The sequence below is a fragment of the Phaethon aethereus genome, assembly GCF_964289735.1.
Source record: "Phaethon aethereus genome assembly, chromosome: 1".
NCBI lineage: Eukaryota > Metazoa > Chordata > Aves > Phaethontiformes > Phaethontidae > Phaethon > Phaethon aethereus.
The window spans coordinates 198,437,336-198,454,584 of NC_138575.1; the positions used below are offsets into that span (position 1 = coordinate 198,437,336).

Consider the following 17,249-nt stretch of genomic DNA (forward strand, 5'->3'; position numbering starts at 1 on the left):
AAGAGCAGCGGCAGAGTGTGCTTGGGGAGAAAAGTGAGTCTTTCTATTTGGCAGTGGGGAGCTGCTAACTTGGCCCACGCTGTCTCCTGAAACATCTTAAACATGAATGACTACAAGCTTTCTTCAGGCTCTCTACAACCTGAGCTGGAGACCCCTGAGGGCTCTGGCACCCAAGGGGAGGGTGTGATGGGGGGCAAAGAGACTGGGTGAGTCCAGACCAGTGAGTTGCCTGTTTGCAGCCTTCCACGGTTGCTTCACAGTAGCACTGATCACTCACAGACGCTGCTCGGTCACCTCCATAATTATGGTCCAGCCCGTCCTGGCTCACGTCTGGGTTGTTTCTCAACTGCAAGAAGCTTTCTGCACCTATTTCATCTGACGGGGTTTCTTTAAGGCCTCTAGGAATTTATCAGCTGGGGTTTTTTTGTTGGTTTTGGGGTTTTTTTTTGTGGTCCTGTTGTTTGAGTACATTACAGAATCACAGAATCACAGAATCACTAGGTTGGAAAGGACCTTCAAGATCATCAAGTCCAACCATTAATCCAGCGCCACCATGTCCCCTAAACCATGTCCTGAAGCGCCACATCCACACGTTTTTTGAACACTTCCAGAGATGGTGACTCCACCACCTCCCTGGGCAGCCTGTTCCAATGCCTGACCACCCTCTCAGTGAAGAAATTTTTCCTGATATCCAATCTAAACCTCCCCTGGCGCAACTTGAGGCCATTTCCTCTTGTCCTATCACTAGTTACTTGGGAGAAGAGACCAACACCCTCGTCGCCACAACCCCCTTTCAGGTAGTTGTAGAGAGCGATAAGGTCTCCTCTCAGCCTCCTCTTCTCCAGACTAAACAACCCCACTTCCCTCAGCCGCTCCTCATAAGACTTGTGCTCCAGACCCCTCACCATCTTCGTTGCCCTTCTCTGGACATGCTCCAGCACCTCAACATCCTTCTTGTAGTGAGGGGCCCAAAACTGAACACAGTATTCAAGGTGCAGCCTCACCAATGCCGAGTACAGGGGCACAATCACTTCCCTACTCCTGCTGGCCACACTATTCCTGATACAGGCCAGGACGCTGTTGGCCTTCTTGGCCACCTGGGCACACTGCTGGCTCATGTTCAGCCGGCTGTCAACCAGCACCCCCAGGTCCCTTTCCGCCGGGCTGCTCTCTAGCCACTCCTCCCCAAGCCTGTAGCGTTGCATGGGGCTGTTGTGACTGAAGTGCAGGACCCGACACTTGGCCTTATTAAACCTCATACAGTTGGCCTCTGCCCATCGATCCAGCCTGTCCAGATCCCTCTGCAGAGCCCTCCTACTCTCCAGCAGATCAACACTCCCACCCAACTTGGTGTCATCTGCAAACTTACTGAGGGAGCACTCAATTCCCTCATCCAGATCATCAATAAAGATATTGAATAAGACCGGCCCCAGAACCGAGCCCTGGGGAACACCGCTTGTGACCGGCCGCCAGCCGGATTTAACGCCGTTCACCACAACTCTCTGGGCTCGGCCATCCAGCCAGTTCCTCACCCAGCGAAGAGTAAACCCGTCTAAGCCACGAGCCGCCAGTTTCTCCAGGAGAATGCTGTGGGAGACGCTGTCAAAGGCTTTACTAAAGTCCAGGTAGATAACGTCCACAGTCTTTCCCTCATCCACTAGGTGGGTCACCTGGTCATAGAAGGAGATCAGGTTGGTCAAGCAGGACCTGCCTTTCATGAACCCATGTTGGCTGGGCCTGAGCCCTTGGTTGTCCTGCAGATGCCCTGTGAGCACTCTCAAGACCAACCGCTCCATAATCTTCCCTGGTACAGAGGTCAGGCTGACAGGCCTGTAGTTCCCAGGATCCTCCTTCCGGCCTTTCTTGTAGATGGGCGTCACATTGGCAAGCCTCCAGTCTTCTGGGACCTCCTGATAAATGATGGAGAGTGGCTTGGCAAGCTCCTCCGCCAGCTCTCTCAGTACTCTCGGGTGGATCTCATCAGGCCCCATAGACTTGTGGGTGTCCAGGTGGTTTAGCATGTCCTTGACTGCTTCCTCCTGGATTATGAGGAGTACATTGTGCTCTCCATCCCCATCTTCCAGCTCAGGGGGCTGAATACCCTGTGGATACCTGGACTGGCTATTAAAGACTGAGGCAAAGAAGGCATTAAGTACCTCAGCCTTGTCCTCGTCCTTGGAGACAATGTTCCCCGCCATATCCAGTAGGGGATGGAGATTCTCCTTGCCTCTCTTTTTGTTGTTAATATATTTGTAAAAACATTTTTTATTATCCTTTACGACTGTGGCCAGACTGAGCTCTAGCTGGGCTTTTGCCTTTCTAATTTTGTCCCTGCTTGACCTAACAAGATCCTTGTACTCTTCGTGAGTTGCCTGCCCCTTCTTCCAGAGGTGATAAACTCTCCTCTTTTCCCTGAGTCCCAGCAAAATCTCCCTGTTCAGCCAGGCCGGTCGCCTTCCCCGCCAGCTCTTCTTACGGCACATGGGGACCGCCTGCTCCTGCGCCTTTAAGATTTCCTTCTTGAAGACTGTCCAACATTCCTGGACCCCTTTGTCCTTCAGGACTGTCTCCCAAGGGACTCTCTCAACCAGTGACCTAAACAGGCCAAAGTCTGCCCTCCGGAAGTCCATGATAGCAGTTTTGCTGACCCCTCTCCTTACTTCCCTCACAACCGAGAATTCTATCATGTCGTGGTCGCTAAGCCCAAGATGGCCTCCGACCACCACATCTCTCACCAGTCCTTCTCTGTTTGTAAACAGCAGGTCCAGCAAGGCATCTCCCCTGGTGGGCTCACTCACCAGCTGTGTCAGGAAGTTATCCTCCACACACTCCAGGAACCTCCCAGATTGTTTCCTCTCTGCCGTGTTATGCTTCCAGCAGATGTCCGGTAGGTTGAAGTCCCCCACAAGAACAAGGGCCAGCGAATGCGAGACCTCTGCCAGTCGCTTATAGAATGTCTCATCCGTCTCTTCATCCTGGTTGGGTGGCCTGTAACAGACTCCCAGCAGGATATCTGCCTCATTGGCCTTCCCCCTCATCCTTACCCACAAGCACTCTACTTGGTCTTCACAATCTTCGATTTCTATGCAATCGAAACACTCCCTAACATACAGAGCCACCCCACCGCCTCTCCTTCCCTGCCTATCCCTTTGGAAGAGCTTATAGCCATCCATTGCAGCACTCCAGTCATGAGAAGCATCCCACCATGTTTCTGTGATGGCAACTACGTCATAGCTGTCGCGCTGCACAATGGCTCCTCCTGTTTGGTGCCCATGCTGCATGCATTGGTGTAGATGCACCTGAGCTGGGCTATCGATTTCAACTCTGGCACGTTGAACCTCCCCCTAGGTTCAACTCTAGTGAGCCCGGTTTTATCCCCTCCCCCCTCCAAATCTAGTTTAAAGCCCTCTCAGTGAGGCCTGCCAGCTCATGAGCAAGAATCCTTTTGCCCCTTGGCGTCAGTTGCACTCCATCAGCTGCGAGTAGGCCCGGTGCCGTATAAACCGCCCCGTGGTCAAAAAACCCAAAATTCTGACGACGGCACCAGCCCCTGAGCCACGTGTTGATCAGGTGTGCTTTCCTGTTCCTTTCTGCGTTCTTCCCTGTCACTGAAGGGATTGACGAAAACACTACCTGCGCTCCCGCTCCATTGACCAGTCGCCCCAGTGCTCTCAAGTCCTTTTTGACTGCCTTTGGGCTTCTTAGCGCAACCTCATCGTTGCCAACCTGAAGGGGTTTTGTTGGTTGGTTTGCCTGGTGCTGACTAAGCAGTAAGGGGATGTATTTCAGAGTTTGGCCTGCTCAGGTCTGGCTAAGGGACAGACAGCAGTTGTTAGTCCCATTTTCAGCTTTCAAGGCATCAAAAGCTCACTTTCTTTTAATTTTCAGATACCATCCTCCTTGCTGTTCCAGAGAGCTGAATGACAGTACTCCAGCCCACAGTTTTAGCAAGTTGTTTCCCAGCAACTTTTCCGCGTATGCTGGAAGGCTGATAGGAGGGATCCTGTCTGTATTCCTGGAGCGCTGGAGTAGAAGCGGCTGTCTCTCCTGGAGCAGTGCCCTGGAGGATTTATGCTGTATCATTCCTTTGTACCTCACAGCAGCTGTTTGGCTGGATTTATTTTTGGACAGGAGGGATGCGTGTTAGACAGTTTGAAGGAACCAAGTTAGTAATAAATCACATTTGTAACTCAGCTGGAAGTTCTTGCACTGGGGGATGTGTCTGCTGATTGTGTGATGAGAAAGCAAAGAGAGGAAAGCAGGGCAGGAGCAATCCTGCCTGAGCTGGATATCCTGTGTCTTTGGAAGGATAGAGCTACCCCATCTGGAATGAGCAAGAAGGCTGCTTTGCCCTGTGAAATGATCAAGTTCTTCCCGTATCTAAGGCTTCTTTTGTACAGATGCACATAGAGCTTCTGGTGAAGTAAATGCAGCGTTGCAAGAACTGCAGGGCCTTGGGGATTTACCCTTCACTGTGCCTCTGTCCTTACTGGTGTCTTGCTGACAACAGTCGCATACATTCTTCTTAAACAGGGTTTTAAACCAGAGAGGAATTTCTTTGTGCTGCTGAAATCTCATAATTTGTCCTTGTAATGGGAAAATTCCCGGAATATATTACAGAGCAGAATGATACATTGCTTTGGGATGTACCTGGTAGTATTTTAGGAGAACTGTAGCTTCAAAGAAAGAGGAAAGGTGGGTGTGTTTGTTACTGAGTGCTGTCAATTTGATCGTTCATTCTTTTATATACCTTACCCACCAAACAGTTATGTCAGATAGCACTTTCTGTCTTCAAGCTGCCCTGCCAAAAATGGGGGGCTGCTACTCTTTTGTATATGTAGAGTGGGGCGGGTGAGGAAAGATGCCATTCTGAGAGGGGAGATGAGAGTGTGAGAGAGAAATGGGATGAGTAGGTGAAAATCAGGCTGGAAGAGGCAGACTTCTAAAAGTGTGCTGACAAGATACAGCACCCTGCATGTGCTCAACGTGGTTCATTTCCAAGCACACAGGGAGATGGGAAGATCTCAGGCTAGTGGCCACATCTTTTCACCAGTAAGCAGCATTAGGAAGAACAGCCATAAGATGTGATGCTGTTTAATACTAGTTCCCTGATTTGCTGCTGTTATAACTGCAGGAGACAGGCTGGATTTGCAGATCACCATTCTCCTGATCCTCTCAATTACTCAGAATCTGTACAGCAGAGAGAGTCTGGATTTCAGGCAACATCATTGACATCTGTTGATACTGTCCTCAGTTGGCTTCCTCTGTTTGCCACCAAGTGAAGCCTGGTTGCAGCATTCCCAGGCAATATTTCTCCCAGCTTTTTTTCACGTGGACACATGACATGAACACAGCTGGGTGCCTGGTGTCTTTCCTTGGCTTTCTTTTAAGCTGACTTCAGATCTGGCTTTTGATTTGGCCTTGCAGTGTATGCTAGTTGTAGGCTCACTCAGTAGCGTGCCTGGTGGCAGCCTGCAAATATCCTCACCGTAGTGTTTCTTCACAAGAGCTTTTAGAGCCTATGTGCCTTTCCAGTGGATGGAATGGTTCAGGACGTCTTTAGCTCCAGCTGCAAGCCTGTAACAGGCAAGATTCACACTGGCCTGAGATAATCCTTGCTGCAGAGTGCCAATACTGATTTCCAGACCTGCACAGCAATGCATGAATTAGTTTTAGCTGTGCACCAACACTTCAGTGAAGAGGTGACATCTGGGTGTTATGACCCTCGAGCAGATAAAAACCAAAGTAAGCATGGAGGTTGATCCCATAGGACAGAAAGTATCATTGAGTGATAGGTGGAAGACTGGTAGGATGCAATACAAGTGACTCGGGTGAGTCCTAGCACATCTTAAGCTAATGCGCTGAAATCTTGTGCTTCTGAGCAAGAATGTACAATGCAGTTTTTGGCTGCTGGTGTGTACTAAGAACTTGTGACCTTAGCATACAAAACTTGAGCTTGTAACAGCCATATCACTGAAAACTTAGCAAATTTCTAGAGAGATTTTATTTTTCCTAGGCTTCATGGAAGGAAATTGAAATGAACAAATCTCAAGTAAATAATCTTGAAATTGTGGCAGTAGTTCTAATTCTCTGACTAGTGGTAATAGAAACTTCAAGTATAAAATTCAGCTGCATAATTCTGCAACCTGATTTCTTTCTGAGACATAATTTCCTCTCATTTTTATTTTACTTGCTTTACTTATAATTTGAACTTATGCTATAGGGTGTTAAAGTTCCCATTTTCTGTGCTAATCTTTGCAATCCACCAAAGAATTGGCTTGTGCTTTGAGTCTATGGTGATATTGTGGCCCTTACAAAGTTTAATGATTTAGCCAGTTTTATAAGTAGGACCTTGGAGACTGTAATCAGATAAGTTCTTTTATGCCAGAATAGTAGCAAATATGTTAAAGATATGCCAACAGCACCCTTACTAGTATGAAAGTATATATATGTAATGCATATGTGTCAGCATACACACATAAATCTAAGCATCAGCACACGTTATGGAAGAGTGGTCCATGGGTTAGCAGTCATGTCTGGTCATGACATTGAAAAGCAGGAGGAGGAACTCAACAGAGATTCAGTTGTTTATACTGTTGTTAAAGAGCTATTGTCAGCCTGATAGGTCTGGGATTTGTGAATGGAAAGACTTGGGAGTCCCTGCTTTTGAGGGTAGCGTATATTTTCAGATACTTTCTATGTTTTTTTAAAAAAAAAGGTTGAATTCTAACAATTTTTAAATTATGTATGTATTTCTCAAGGTCCGACAAGAATTAGTTGAAGAATATGAACAAGTTAAGAGCATTGTCAACACTTTAGAGAGTTTTAAAATGGATAGACCTGCAGATATCCCTGTATCCTGTCAAGACGAGCCTTTTAGAGATCCCGCTGTTTGGCCCCCTCCTGTTCCAGCTGAACACAGGTAATGAGAGGCTCAAGCAGAGTGAGTGGAATACAGTTGCATTGCCATAATTTTATGTTCTTTTTTGAATGCATTTGTAATGTGAAAATCACATTTCATTTACCCCTTAGTCATTTGTAATAAAGAATAAATATAATTAATTGGGAAAAAAGTAATTAAACTACAGTTGGATTTATTGCTGAAGTTCTAAAGAAAGTCACTCCTTTATTCTTGTAGAAGTGACTAGCTAAGTGCCTGCAAATAGAGTCTGCAGGAGAGGTAAGTGGGCTTTTGGTGACAGTTGCCTTTCTCATGTACAGGGAGAAAACTTTTCCATTTCAGTGTATTTAAGCGGTTGAATTCATTGATGGCTGAGGAGTCAGTCAGGAGCTGGAACTGAAGGATCTTGAAAGACATTGAAAGATCTTGAAAGTGCTCCCTCAGTGAGTTTGCAGACGACACCAAGTTGGGTGGGAGTGTTGATCTGCTGGAGGGTAGGAGGGCTCTGCAGAGGGATCTGGACAGGCTGGATCAATGGGCAGAGGCCAACTGTATGAGGTTTAATAAGGCCAAGTGCAGGGTCCTGCACTTTGGCCACAACAACCCCATGCAACGCTACAGGCTTGGGGAGGAGTGGCTAGAGAGCAGCCTGGCGGAAAGGGGCCTGGGGGTGCTGGTTGACAGTCGGCTGAACATGAGCCAGCAGTGTGCCCAGGTGGCCAAGAAGGCCAACAGCGTCCTGGCCTGTATCAGGAATAGTGTGGCCAGCAGGAGTAGGGAAGTGATTGTGCCCCTGTACTCGGCACTGGTGAGGCCGCAGCTTGAATCCTGTGTTCAGTTTTGGGCCCCTCACTACAAGAAGGATGTTGAGGTGCTGGAGCGTGTCCAGAGAAGGGCAACGAAGCTGATGAGGGGTCTGGAGCACAAGTCCTATGAGAAGCGGCTGAGGGAAGTGGGGTTATTTAGTCTGAAGAAGAGGAGGCTGAGGGGACACCTTATCGCTCTCTACAACTACCTGAAAGGGGGTTGTGGTGAGGTGGGTGTTGGTCTCCTCTCCCAAGTAACTAGTGATAGGACAAGAGGAAATGGCCTCAAGTTGCGCCAGGGGAGATTTAGATTGGATATCAGGAAAAATTTCTTCACTGAGAGGGTGGTCAGGCATTGGAACAGGCTGCCCAGGGAGGTGGTGGAGTCACCATCTCTGGAAGCGTTCAAAAAACGTGTGGATGTGGCGCTTCAGGACATGGTTTAGGGGACATGGTGGCGCTGGACTAATGGTTGGACTTGATGATCTTGAAGGTCCTTTCCAATCTAGTGATTCTGTGATTCTGTGATTCTCTGATTCTGTGACATGGTGGTTTGAAATTGCTCCCTAGCTACAGATAACACAACCTGTGTTTAATCTGTTGGTTAGTTTTATTGCTAAACGTGTTCTGTTATACGTGCTGTTTCTCTTCTGTAACCACTTTTAAGGTAACTTCAGTTAGCTAATAGTTTTCTCAAAATAGATGCTTGTGCATTTTCTGAAATCCCTGTTTTCACCCTGATAGAGCTTGACACAGGTTTTTGGAAACAACAAATCCCATTTAAAAACAAGAATAACATTTATCATGCCAACAATTTTCTAACGTTATAGTAGCAAATAATTTTAATGTGTGCATATTCACATAAGCAAAGGAACAAAGTAAAATGAGAGATCTTGGTTAACAGAAAGAAAGTTTATTTGTAAATTTATGTGTTTTATGATTATCAAACAAACGGACCTTCGCTTTTCGTCTTTTCAAAAAACCTTAAGAATGAAAGTGTAAAGTAATATTAAAGCTGACTGCTTTTGTAAGTAATAGAAATGATTATCGGAATTTTTGTGGTAATGTTATATGAAATGCAAGATGTATTTATTCTTTTATCTTTCTTAGAAGTAAAGGCCCAATAGTTCACCTGCTTTTTTAAGCTGAAATTTAAATCTTGTGCAAATAAGTAAGGAAAATTAGCCACTCTTCAATGCTGCTAAGTTTGATGAAAATGTATACAAAACAAAATGTAGCAGTTGTATCCGGCAGTGTGTTTACACATGTACTCTTTTGAAACCTTATTCCAGGAAACTGTTTTTGGAGTTAGCAAATTTTGAGTTACTCAAAACAAGAATCAGTAGAAGATAGGGGACACTAATTAAAGTTGTGTGACATTCGTGGCCATTTATTTTAGTTTGGTATTTCAAGTCCAATCCCTAGAGCAAAATGACTGTGACACCTTGACTTAAAACCAAATTCTTTCTCCTCATGCCACTGCTGAGTTCTCTTTGACATCGTGGGTGATGCACACAAGTACAGGTGGTTGCACTTCGGCTCTGTTTGCGTTTGCTTGCTAGGCAAGTTTTACCTTTTGACATTTTCACACAGGGGACTGAAGTCAGAGGCAGGAGGGTTGTTTTAAAATTCTCCCTCCTTTGTTCTGGGGCCTCTCAAAGCTATGAGCCAGCTTTTTTTTTTGGTTGGTTGGTTGTTTTTTTTAACCAGGAATATCATCTGGTTGTGTAGACCGTGTGCATATGAATGTAGCCTAATAGAATCTCCTGATTTGGAGTCAGAGGAAACTACAGTTTGGAGACTTTTACTAAATTATTTCCTCTTTTGTTACATGCATGTTGGTTTGTTGTAAGGTTGGTTAGGAGTATTGAGTAGTAGTAGTAGTAGCAGCATTGTTAAATTTTCTTTTTTTCCATTGTTGAAACTTTTTTTCCCTTTTGTATTTTTTTCTTACTTCAGGTGTCAGACAGAACCAGAAATATGTTGCTGGATTTGCAGATATAGGGAGATAAGACTCAGGGACTTGTCAGCTTTAGTAATAATGCACTAAGGGGATTAATGAAATATTAGAATCCTTCCTTCTTAATGCTGCTCTTTTTTTGCTGTTTTTAGCATGTTTTTGTTGTGGTTGCTTGTTGTCAGGGCTCCACCTCAGATAAAACGTCCCAACCGAGAAGTAAAACCTTTGAGGAAAGAATCACCAGGACTGCAGGCCCGTGGGCCAGCGGGCAGAGCGCACGCGGTGTCCAAGGGCGAGAAGTCCGCAGGCAGCCGTGAAAGGGAATCTAGAGCTAGAGGAAGAGATGACAAGGTAAGAAATGGGAAAGAACGTGATGGTAGGGGTGTTATGATGCAAACATAACAAAGGTGGCAAAGGAAAGCATTTTCAGGTTTAGTTATTTAATACAGATAATAATAATAAATAAAAAGCCCCAGTAATCCTCTGCAAGACAACTTGGTGCTCTCCTCTTGCCTCATGGACATAGCATGTATCATGGAGATATTTAGTAATAATGACACCAAATTAAGGAAAGTTCTGTCATGTTTGCTCTGTCTTGATTTGAGATTTTTTGATAGGGAGGTAGCATGGTGGCCTGTTGCTTGGGGGTTTCTTATCGTCTCAGTTAGACCATGGGCTTCACTCTAATCAGTCAGTAAAGCCCCTTTGCCTCCTTCTCCCCCACTCTTTTTTTTTTTTTTAAATACATATAAAAAGGAATACAGTTCAGGACTTTTGTAAAGATTTCCATGTAAAAAGTGCAACAGTGAGACCAGTAGACTAGACTTCAAGCATTATGAATGGACTTCCACAGTACCATTGCCTATGTCATACCATAGTAAAATTTAGGTATGCCTAGAAGTCCAGGACAGTTCTGTAAATGCATTGATGCTAGGTAAATCTGTGCCAAATTATTTGAAGTTACATATTTGAAAATTATGTGAGGGAGACATAGTAAAGGTAAACTCGTAGCTGCTTTAATTTTCTTTAGTTTATGAAAAGGGTTTTGTATTTCTTACAGTGTTTAGGAAGATGCTTCTTGGAATGGCTTCATTTTAAAAATAAAAACGATGAAATAAATTAGAAAAAGTTGGAAATTCTTTCCTCTGAAGACCCATGAAAAAGAAGCAGCGCTGAAGTAAAAGAAAAGGAAACAGTGATTCACTATCAAGTAGTGATGTCAAAGGCAGGGCTGTTTTGTGGCTGAAAAAAATGTCTATGTGAAAATTGCTGTTTCTGAGATACTTGCATTTTTAAATTTAACTCTGGAGTCAGTGCCAGGAACACAAGGAATCTGTGGTATAAATGATACAAGTCGAGAGTGTACAGAAGCAGCTTTACTTTCCCGACAGACAGAGATACGAGAAGCCCTTTCCTGTGGGGGCATATGGTATTGTACAGCTCTTGATAGATGAATAAGAAAATATTTAGGCCAGTTTTCTTCCAAATGAATTTGGTTAGTCCCTTTGTGGCCTTTCTATTACAGTTTACTCCTTCACAGGGCAGAAAGAACTCAAAGATATGCTTTTTCCATCATGAATTGCTTTTCTGATATACAGGGAAAGTATTAAGTAATCCCAGCCCTTATTACCATCAGTAGGTAGGGCCAGGCAGATTTTCAGCGGTGCCACTGAGTGACTGCACAGATCAAGCATTTTAGAAATCTCTCTACCCTGGATCAGTAAGATTTAAAATAAGAAGTGTGCTTCCTGCAAGCTATAAAAAGCTTGTGAAGATCTGTGCAATTATTTACAGTTCTGCCAGCTATATGGGGAGTTGGAGCTGTGGTGTGTGACAGGTTCACCAGATGTGCTTGTGTAAGGCAGCCTTCAAAGTCTTAGCTCTAATGAGCGTGAACTCTGCTCTCGAAGCTTTCTGGTGATGAGCATTATGGGGCTCTACTATAAGGAGCCCACAACAACATGACTTGTACAATACTTGTCCCTGGGAGTAATGTGATTACCAACACTTCTGCTGTGAGGCGGAGGAAGAGTCGTGAAGGTGTTCCATTTAGTATAGTACATTTTAAACACTACTTTTATCTGAATAAATTGGTCACTAGGTGGCAGACGGGAAATATGTCTATTAAAAAATACCAATACATGTGCTCTTGTTGTCCCCTTTGTCTAGCTACTCGGTGGTTATTTTACTTTCTTTGTCTGGGGTATATATGCAAAAATCACCCCAGGTTACAAATTCTCACATGTTATATGATGATTGTAAAGGGATCCATGAATTTCCTTCAAAAAAATTTTTGAATGAAAGAGGATGTAGCCAGGCATCAGAAGTGAAAGAAGTTAATGCAACTTTCCATATTTTACACACAGGCATGGAAATAGGTTTAACTTCCTTTTCAGTTTTATCCTTTCTATTCATCCACCAGTACCAGTACCAGGCAGGACTTGCCCTTGGTGAAGCCATGCTGGCTGTCTCAAACCACCTCCCTGTCCTCCACATGCCTTAGCATAGCTTCTAGGACGATCTGCTCCATGATCTTCCCAGGCACAGAGGGGAGTCTGACAGGTTGGTAGTTCCAAAGGTCCTCCTTTTGACCCTTTCAAAAATGGGTGCAGTGTTTCCCTTTTTCCAGTCTCGAGGGACTTCACCTGACTGCCAGGACTTTTCAAATATCATGGGGAGTGGCTTGGCAACTACATCAGCCAATTGCCTCAGGACTCTGGGATGTATCTCATCAAGTCCCATAGACTTGTGTATGTTCAGATTCCTCAGGTGGTCTTGAACCTGATCTTCTCTTACAGTGGGAGGGACTTTGCTGCTCCAGTCCCTGTCTTGCGGTCCATCCACTCGAGAGGTGTGGGAAGAGAGATTATCCTCTCTCTTGTATATCCAGGGTTATCCTTTGTGATTGATCTGTCTGAGGTTGAGTGTAAGGTGGCAGTGTGATATTGCCATGGAAATGAATGCAAATGAAATCCTAGGCTCAGTTTGTTGGGGTGTTGCGAGCAGAGAGAAGAGATACCCATGCCGTGTTATAGGAGGCCCTTGTGAGACAGCAGCCAGAGTATTTTGCATGCATTTCTACAACTATGCTCAAGAAAGATGTGTTACTATTAAAAGGGAGGAAAAAAATAAAAGGTTGCCAAAGTGACCAAGTAATTGTGTTCAGCTTGTGTTCCAAGAGCAGACTTGGTTTGGTAAATGAAAGCAGAGCAGACATATGCTGCAAGTACATCAGGGTGGTGGACACATCAATGAAACAACTGACAAAACTAATGCACGAACTTAGTAGAAGAGTAGAAATGCATTCATTTTGGAAATAAGGTTTTTGTTCCAGTGGGTTAGTGCAGGTCCGATGATAGCTCTTCCTGATGGAAAGCGCAGCAAATTTCTAAATGTCTTTAAGTCAGAATTTGGCTGGCTGAGGAGAAGGTTATGTGATGGGATTGCCAAGGGGACTTGGGTGGGAGGAGTGTCCTGCAGTCCTGTATACCCCTGTCTGCTGGCATACCCTCTTAGAGAGAAGCCATCCCAGCAGCTTTATTTAAAGCTCTTGGGAAAGTAATACCACAAGGAGAGATGAGGATATGACTTGAAAAAATTGTGCTTACTCCTCTGCCTGGATTCAGGTGACTTTTTTTTAAATTATTTTTTCTAGTCTCTGCTCACTCACTTGCTGACTGAGGATTGCACGTTGGACCAACTTGGGACCAACATTAATAATCTTATTACATGTGAAAATCGTAAATACTTTAAATCTTGGTTTAATTCCGGAACCGAAAAAAAACCCCCAACATAGAAACATTCAGTGTTGCTAAAACGATAGCCAAGGTGATGCCGAAAGCACATCTCCCAGATGGCCACCCTTCTCCCTCTGTTAGCAAGCCATGCTGCAGGGAGCAGGAAAAATAGCGGTCCCAGGAGAAGTAAGTATCGCAGGAGCAGGCCCCGCCGTCCCGCCGTGCTGCCATCCTGCCGCCCCGCCGCGCTGCCGCCCCATGGCTGCAGCGGCGCTGCCGGCGCCCTCCGGGCTTTTCTTTCCTCTTTCATTTCTATATTTTCTTTTTCCGCTTCCTTGAGCTGCGTCACACCCCGGCCCGGTGTCGCCTGCGTGGCCTGACGTGCGCGTTCGCCGCCTTTCTGGCACAACGAGCAGGCGGATCGAGCTGCCAGCCGGGGGTTTGAGCTGCCCCTCCGGCCTCCTCCGCAGCGCGCTGCAGCGATCCGCCCGGCCTTTCCCATGCTTTTTAAAGCCCGGCTTAACTCTGTTTCACCCAGAGAAAAGCAAAGCATACGATTTGTTTTGAGATGTGCAGACAAATTCTCAGCCAGTCCATTGCAGAGGGATAGGACAGAAGTGTGTAGCAAAGACGGACAGCAAATACCTTTCATTTCATTGTCATTTTTTCCCCCTTGTCTCTTTTTTTATGGTTACATTTGGATTTAATTTTTTCTCTCCTGAAATCTTCTGAACTCTACAGGGTTTTTTTCTCCGTTTCCTTTTTATGCCAGACCATTACATTTTTGACACCAGCTTTTTGTCTAAGCACAACTTTCAGCTTTATTTCCATTGCAAAAAACTGATCTGGGACTACTAAACAACACAGAGTTCACTTGGAAGCAGAAATAAAAACAGTGGGAAGATAAACTGCTCCCTCACAGGCCTCGTGGGCAAACAGCAACTGGGAGGGGTGTAATCGCTACCTTTTTCTCTTTCCACTGCAAAGTTATTTGTGTGTCTCCAGCTGCCTCGCAGCCTGCCTTTGCCTAGGCTGCTTTTGTCCAGCCAGCTGGGATTCTTTAACTGGCTGCTGATAGTGTTTAGAAGCTGAGTTAAGAGTCCTAAAGTAGCTCCCTACGCAGCCTCCTTCGTTAAAACAGCACAGCTGCTTTTCAGGCACTGCTGAACACTGCCGTTGAGCTGGGAGGGGAAGCGGTTTCCTTCTCAAGAAGGAGAGGAGGAGCGTGAGCCCTGATGCCTCGAAGGGAAAATGTTACTTCAACCCCATAAGCTTAACGGCACTGTGGAAGTATTAACCAGAAACTCCAGGCCGTTTGGGGCAGAGGCGGTGTCTGGCTTGGTCGCTGAATGAGCATTGGCATGCTGCAGAAATCATTGTAGTTCAAAGAAGCCTGGGTGACTTGGGAGCTTCTTTAGGGCTTTTGCTGCAGCCCTTAAACAAATATGACCTACTGAAAGCATTTTTATGGAGCTGGCCTGTGAATGAGAGGTGGGAAATAGGTAATTTGCAGCTGAGGAAAGGAGAAATTGCTGGGCAGGACGGCTTTAAACAAGGGGAGAGAATCTTCCTGGTTTTCCTCCATCAAAGACAATGGGTGTAAGAGCTTTTGTGTTCGTCTTCAGTGATGAAGGGGTGCCAGTTGTTTAGCTCTGGCAGGTAGTGTGGCAGGTGTAGCATCTTCAAAATATGCTTTGGATGCTCTGGTCTTCAGCCAGGAATTAATGTGGCATTCAGTCATGATGCAGCCTGCTTTGTGAGGCTGTTTCTGCATTTGTGCATTTTGCTGGCCAGGAAGTGTGTCAGTTGTCTAAAGCATGGCTTAACACTGTTAAGAGAGTCTGGCTCTAAAACCAATCAACCAACCAACTAACCAACCCACCCACCCACCCACCCACTGTGATATGTAGTGAACTCTGATGTGATGGGGTTTTATCACTGTGAGCTGCATCTACAAAGGAAGCATGGTGGTGGTGTGGTGGAAGCAACCACGGGTGTTTGGGGACTCTGTGGAGTGTAGGATGTGAACACGTTGGTTTTGTTGGCCATCGTGGTGCTGAGATAGCTGTGTTAAAGCTTGGTAGCTCCTTGTGGCTTCTACAGAGGTGAACCAGCCAATATTGCTATATATTGCTAGTAAAGGATATGTTGAAAGAATAATGTCTTTATGAGCCTGTATGACTTTCACTTCTAGGGAAAGAAAATACCCCAGGAAGTTGGTGATGGGGAAATTTCAAAATTTGATGGAGCGGGTTACGACAAAGACTTGGTTGAAGCTCTTGAAAGGGACATAGTATCAAGGAATCCAAGCATTCATTGGTATGAGGATTTTCTCAATTCAGTTGTTTTTGCTAGCATGGAGAAGGAGAGAAATTATCCTCCTTCTAACTCTTAAAACAGGGAGCTATCATAATCTTCTACAGATAAGCAAAACAAGGTCTTTTGGTTTTAACAGTTTATTAATTTGATTACAGATAAGCTTTTGTTGCTACCTGATACTATGTGCAGTACATCCATTACAGGTACTGCTGAAATGAAAGTACACTCTAGAGATCTTTAAAGATACTATTTTGATGTTCACATTGTCCAGAACAATTTTTAATTAAGCAGCTCTGGGTAACTTGAGTTGAAAATAATTTCTTCCCTACCTTCCAAAAGTGGATTAAATTTTAGGTCACAGGATTATAGGACTGCTCTCATGAGGCATATACTGGCATGCTAAAGAGATAGTACTAAGTGAAAAGCTTTGCTATTTTTCTTGTATAAAAATAGAAGAAATATTGTTGTGTGGGAATCTTATACAAGTTTCTTCATCTTGCACAGGGATGACATAGCGGATTTGGAAGAAGCCAAGAAATTATTAAGAGAAGCTGTTGTTCTTCCAATGTGGATGCCTGATTTTTTCAAAGGGATCAGAAGACCTTGGAAGGTGGGAATTTATATGGTGTTTTAGTAAATGGCAAGCTGTAGTTATATATGTCTGCTGCTGTAATGTGTGTGGATGCCTGTAGCAGAAAGCTAAAAAGGCAAATGGGAAAGATCAGGAATTTGTTAATGAAATCCTCTTATGTAAAATGCACTGTAAAAAACAGATGGAAATGTATGCAGGCTTTACAGTAAATAATAATTCTTTTTTGTATTAATTCAGTCGTAGCTTGTTGACATTATAATACTTTCTATGTGTCAGCCTGTACATGTGAGCAAGCATATAGGGTGTATTGACAGAAGCAGAAATTCTTAATAGGCAGCTCTGCTTAGTATTATGGTGGCCACTCTTCATCACTTCATGGAGGAAAGCAGTCCTTAGACTGTTTTATTCTGCATGTGCCAACTATCTCTCACTCAGACTGCAAACTGCAGGCTGGATGGTGCAAGGAAGCAAGGAGAGAGCGGCCTAATCTAAGTGATGATTTAGCTTTGCAGTTACACTTGCAGCTGGACATAGTTACTGCTGGAGTGGGAGAAATTCCGAGTGGGAGAGTGGGGCGATAGAAGGGATATAGGACTGAGCTGGCCTGGCTGATGGACCAGAGGTGAGCACAATCTGGACCTTGCTTAGAGCTAAAAAGGAAGATTTATTTTCTCTAAACAGAAAATAAAATCATCTTGCTTTTGTTGTGGGATGGATTGACACTTGTTTTGGGAATAACTGGTCACAACACGAGGGCTTTCTGGTTACTGAGAAAGATTACTGGGGAGACTGTTGAGACTGTTGTTGAGACAATTTGAGACTGTTGCAAATTGTTATCCTGAGTCTGCAAGGCAATGACGTGTAAGGAATGCTGTGTACGTGAGTAGTTTCTGTGGCTTAGTATGCTGGTTCAGCAGCATATGTTGGATCTTGT

The 17,249-nt window shown here is 44.8% G+C and overlaps 1 protein-coding gene across 1 annotated transcript in view; it reads left to right on the top strand.

Moving 5' to 3' along the window:
- The window catches only part of KATNAL1 (katanin catalytic subunit A1 like 1), a gene marked incomplete at both ends in the record, with an annotated part of 32,438 nt that overhangs the window by 5,390 nt on the left and 9,799 nt on the right, over positions 1 to 17,249 (top strand). The window contains 4 exons of the mRNA XM_082007075.1: positions 6,762 to 6,922; positions 9,850 to 10,018; positions 15,599 to 15,723; positions 16,228 to 16,333. Of these exons, the coding sequence (XP_081863201.1) occupies positions 6,762 to 6,922; positions 9,850 to 10,018; positions 15,599 to 15,723; positions 16,228 to 16,333 (561 nt within the window). The remainder of the gene's footprint in view (positions 1 to 6,761; positions 6,923 to 9,849; positions 10,019 to 15,598; positions 15,724 to 16,227; positions 16,334 to 17,249) is intronic.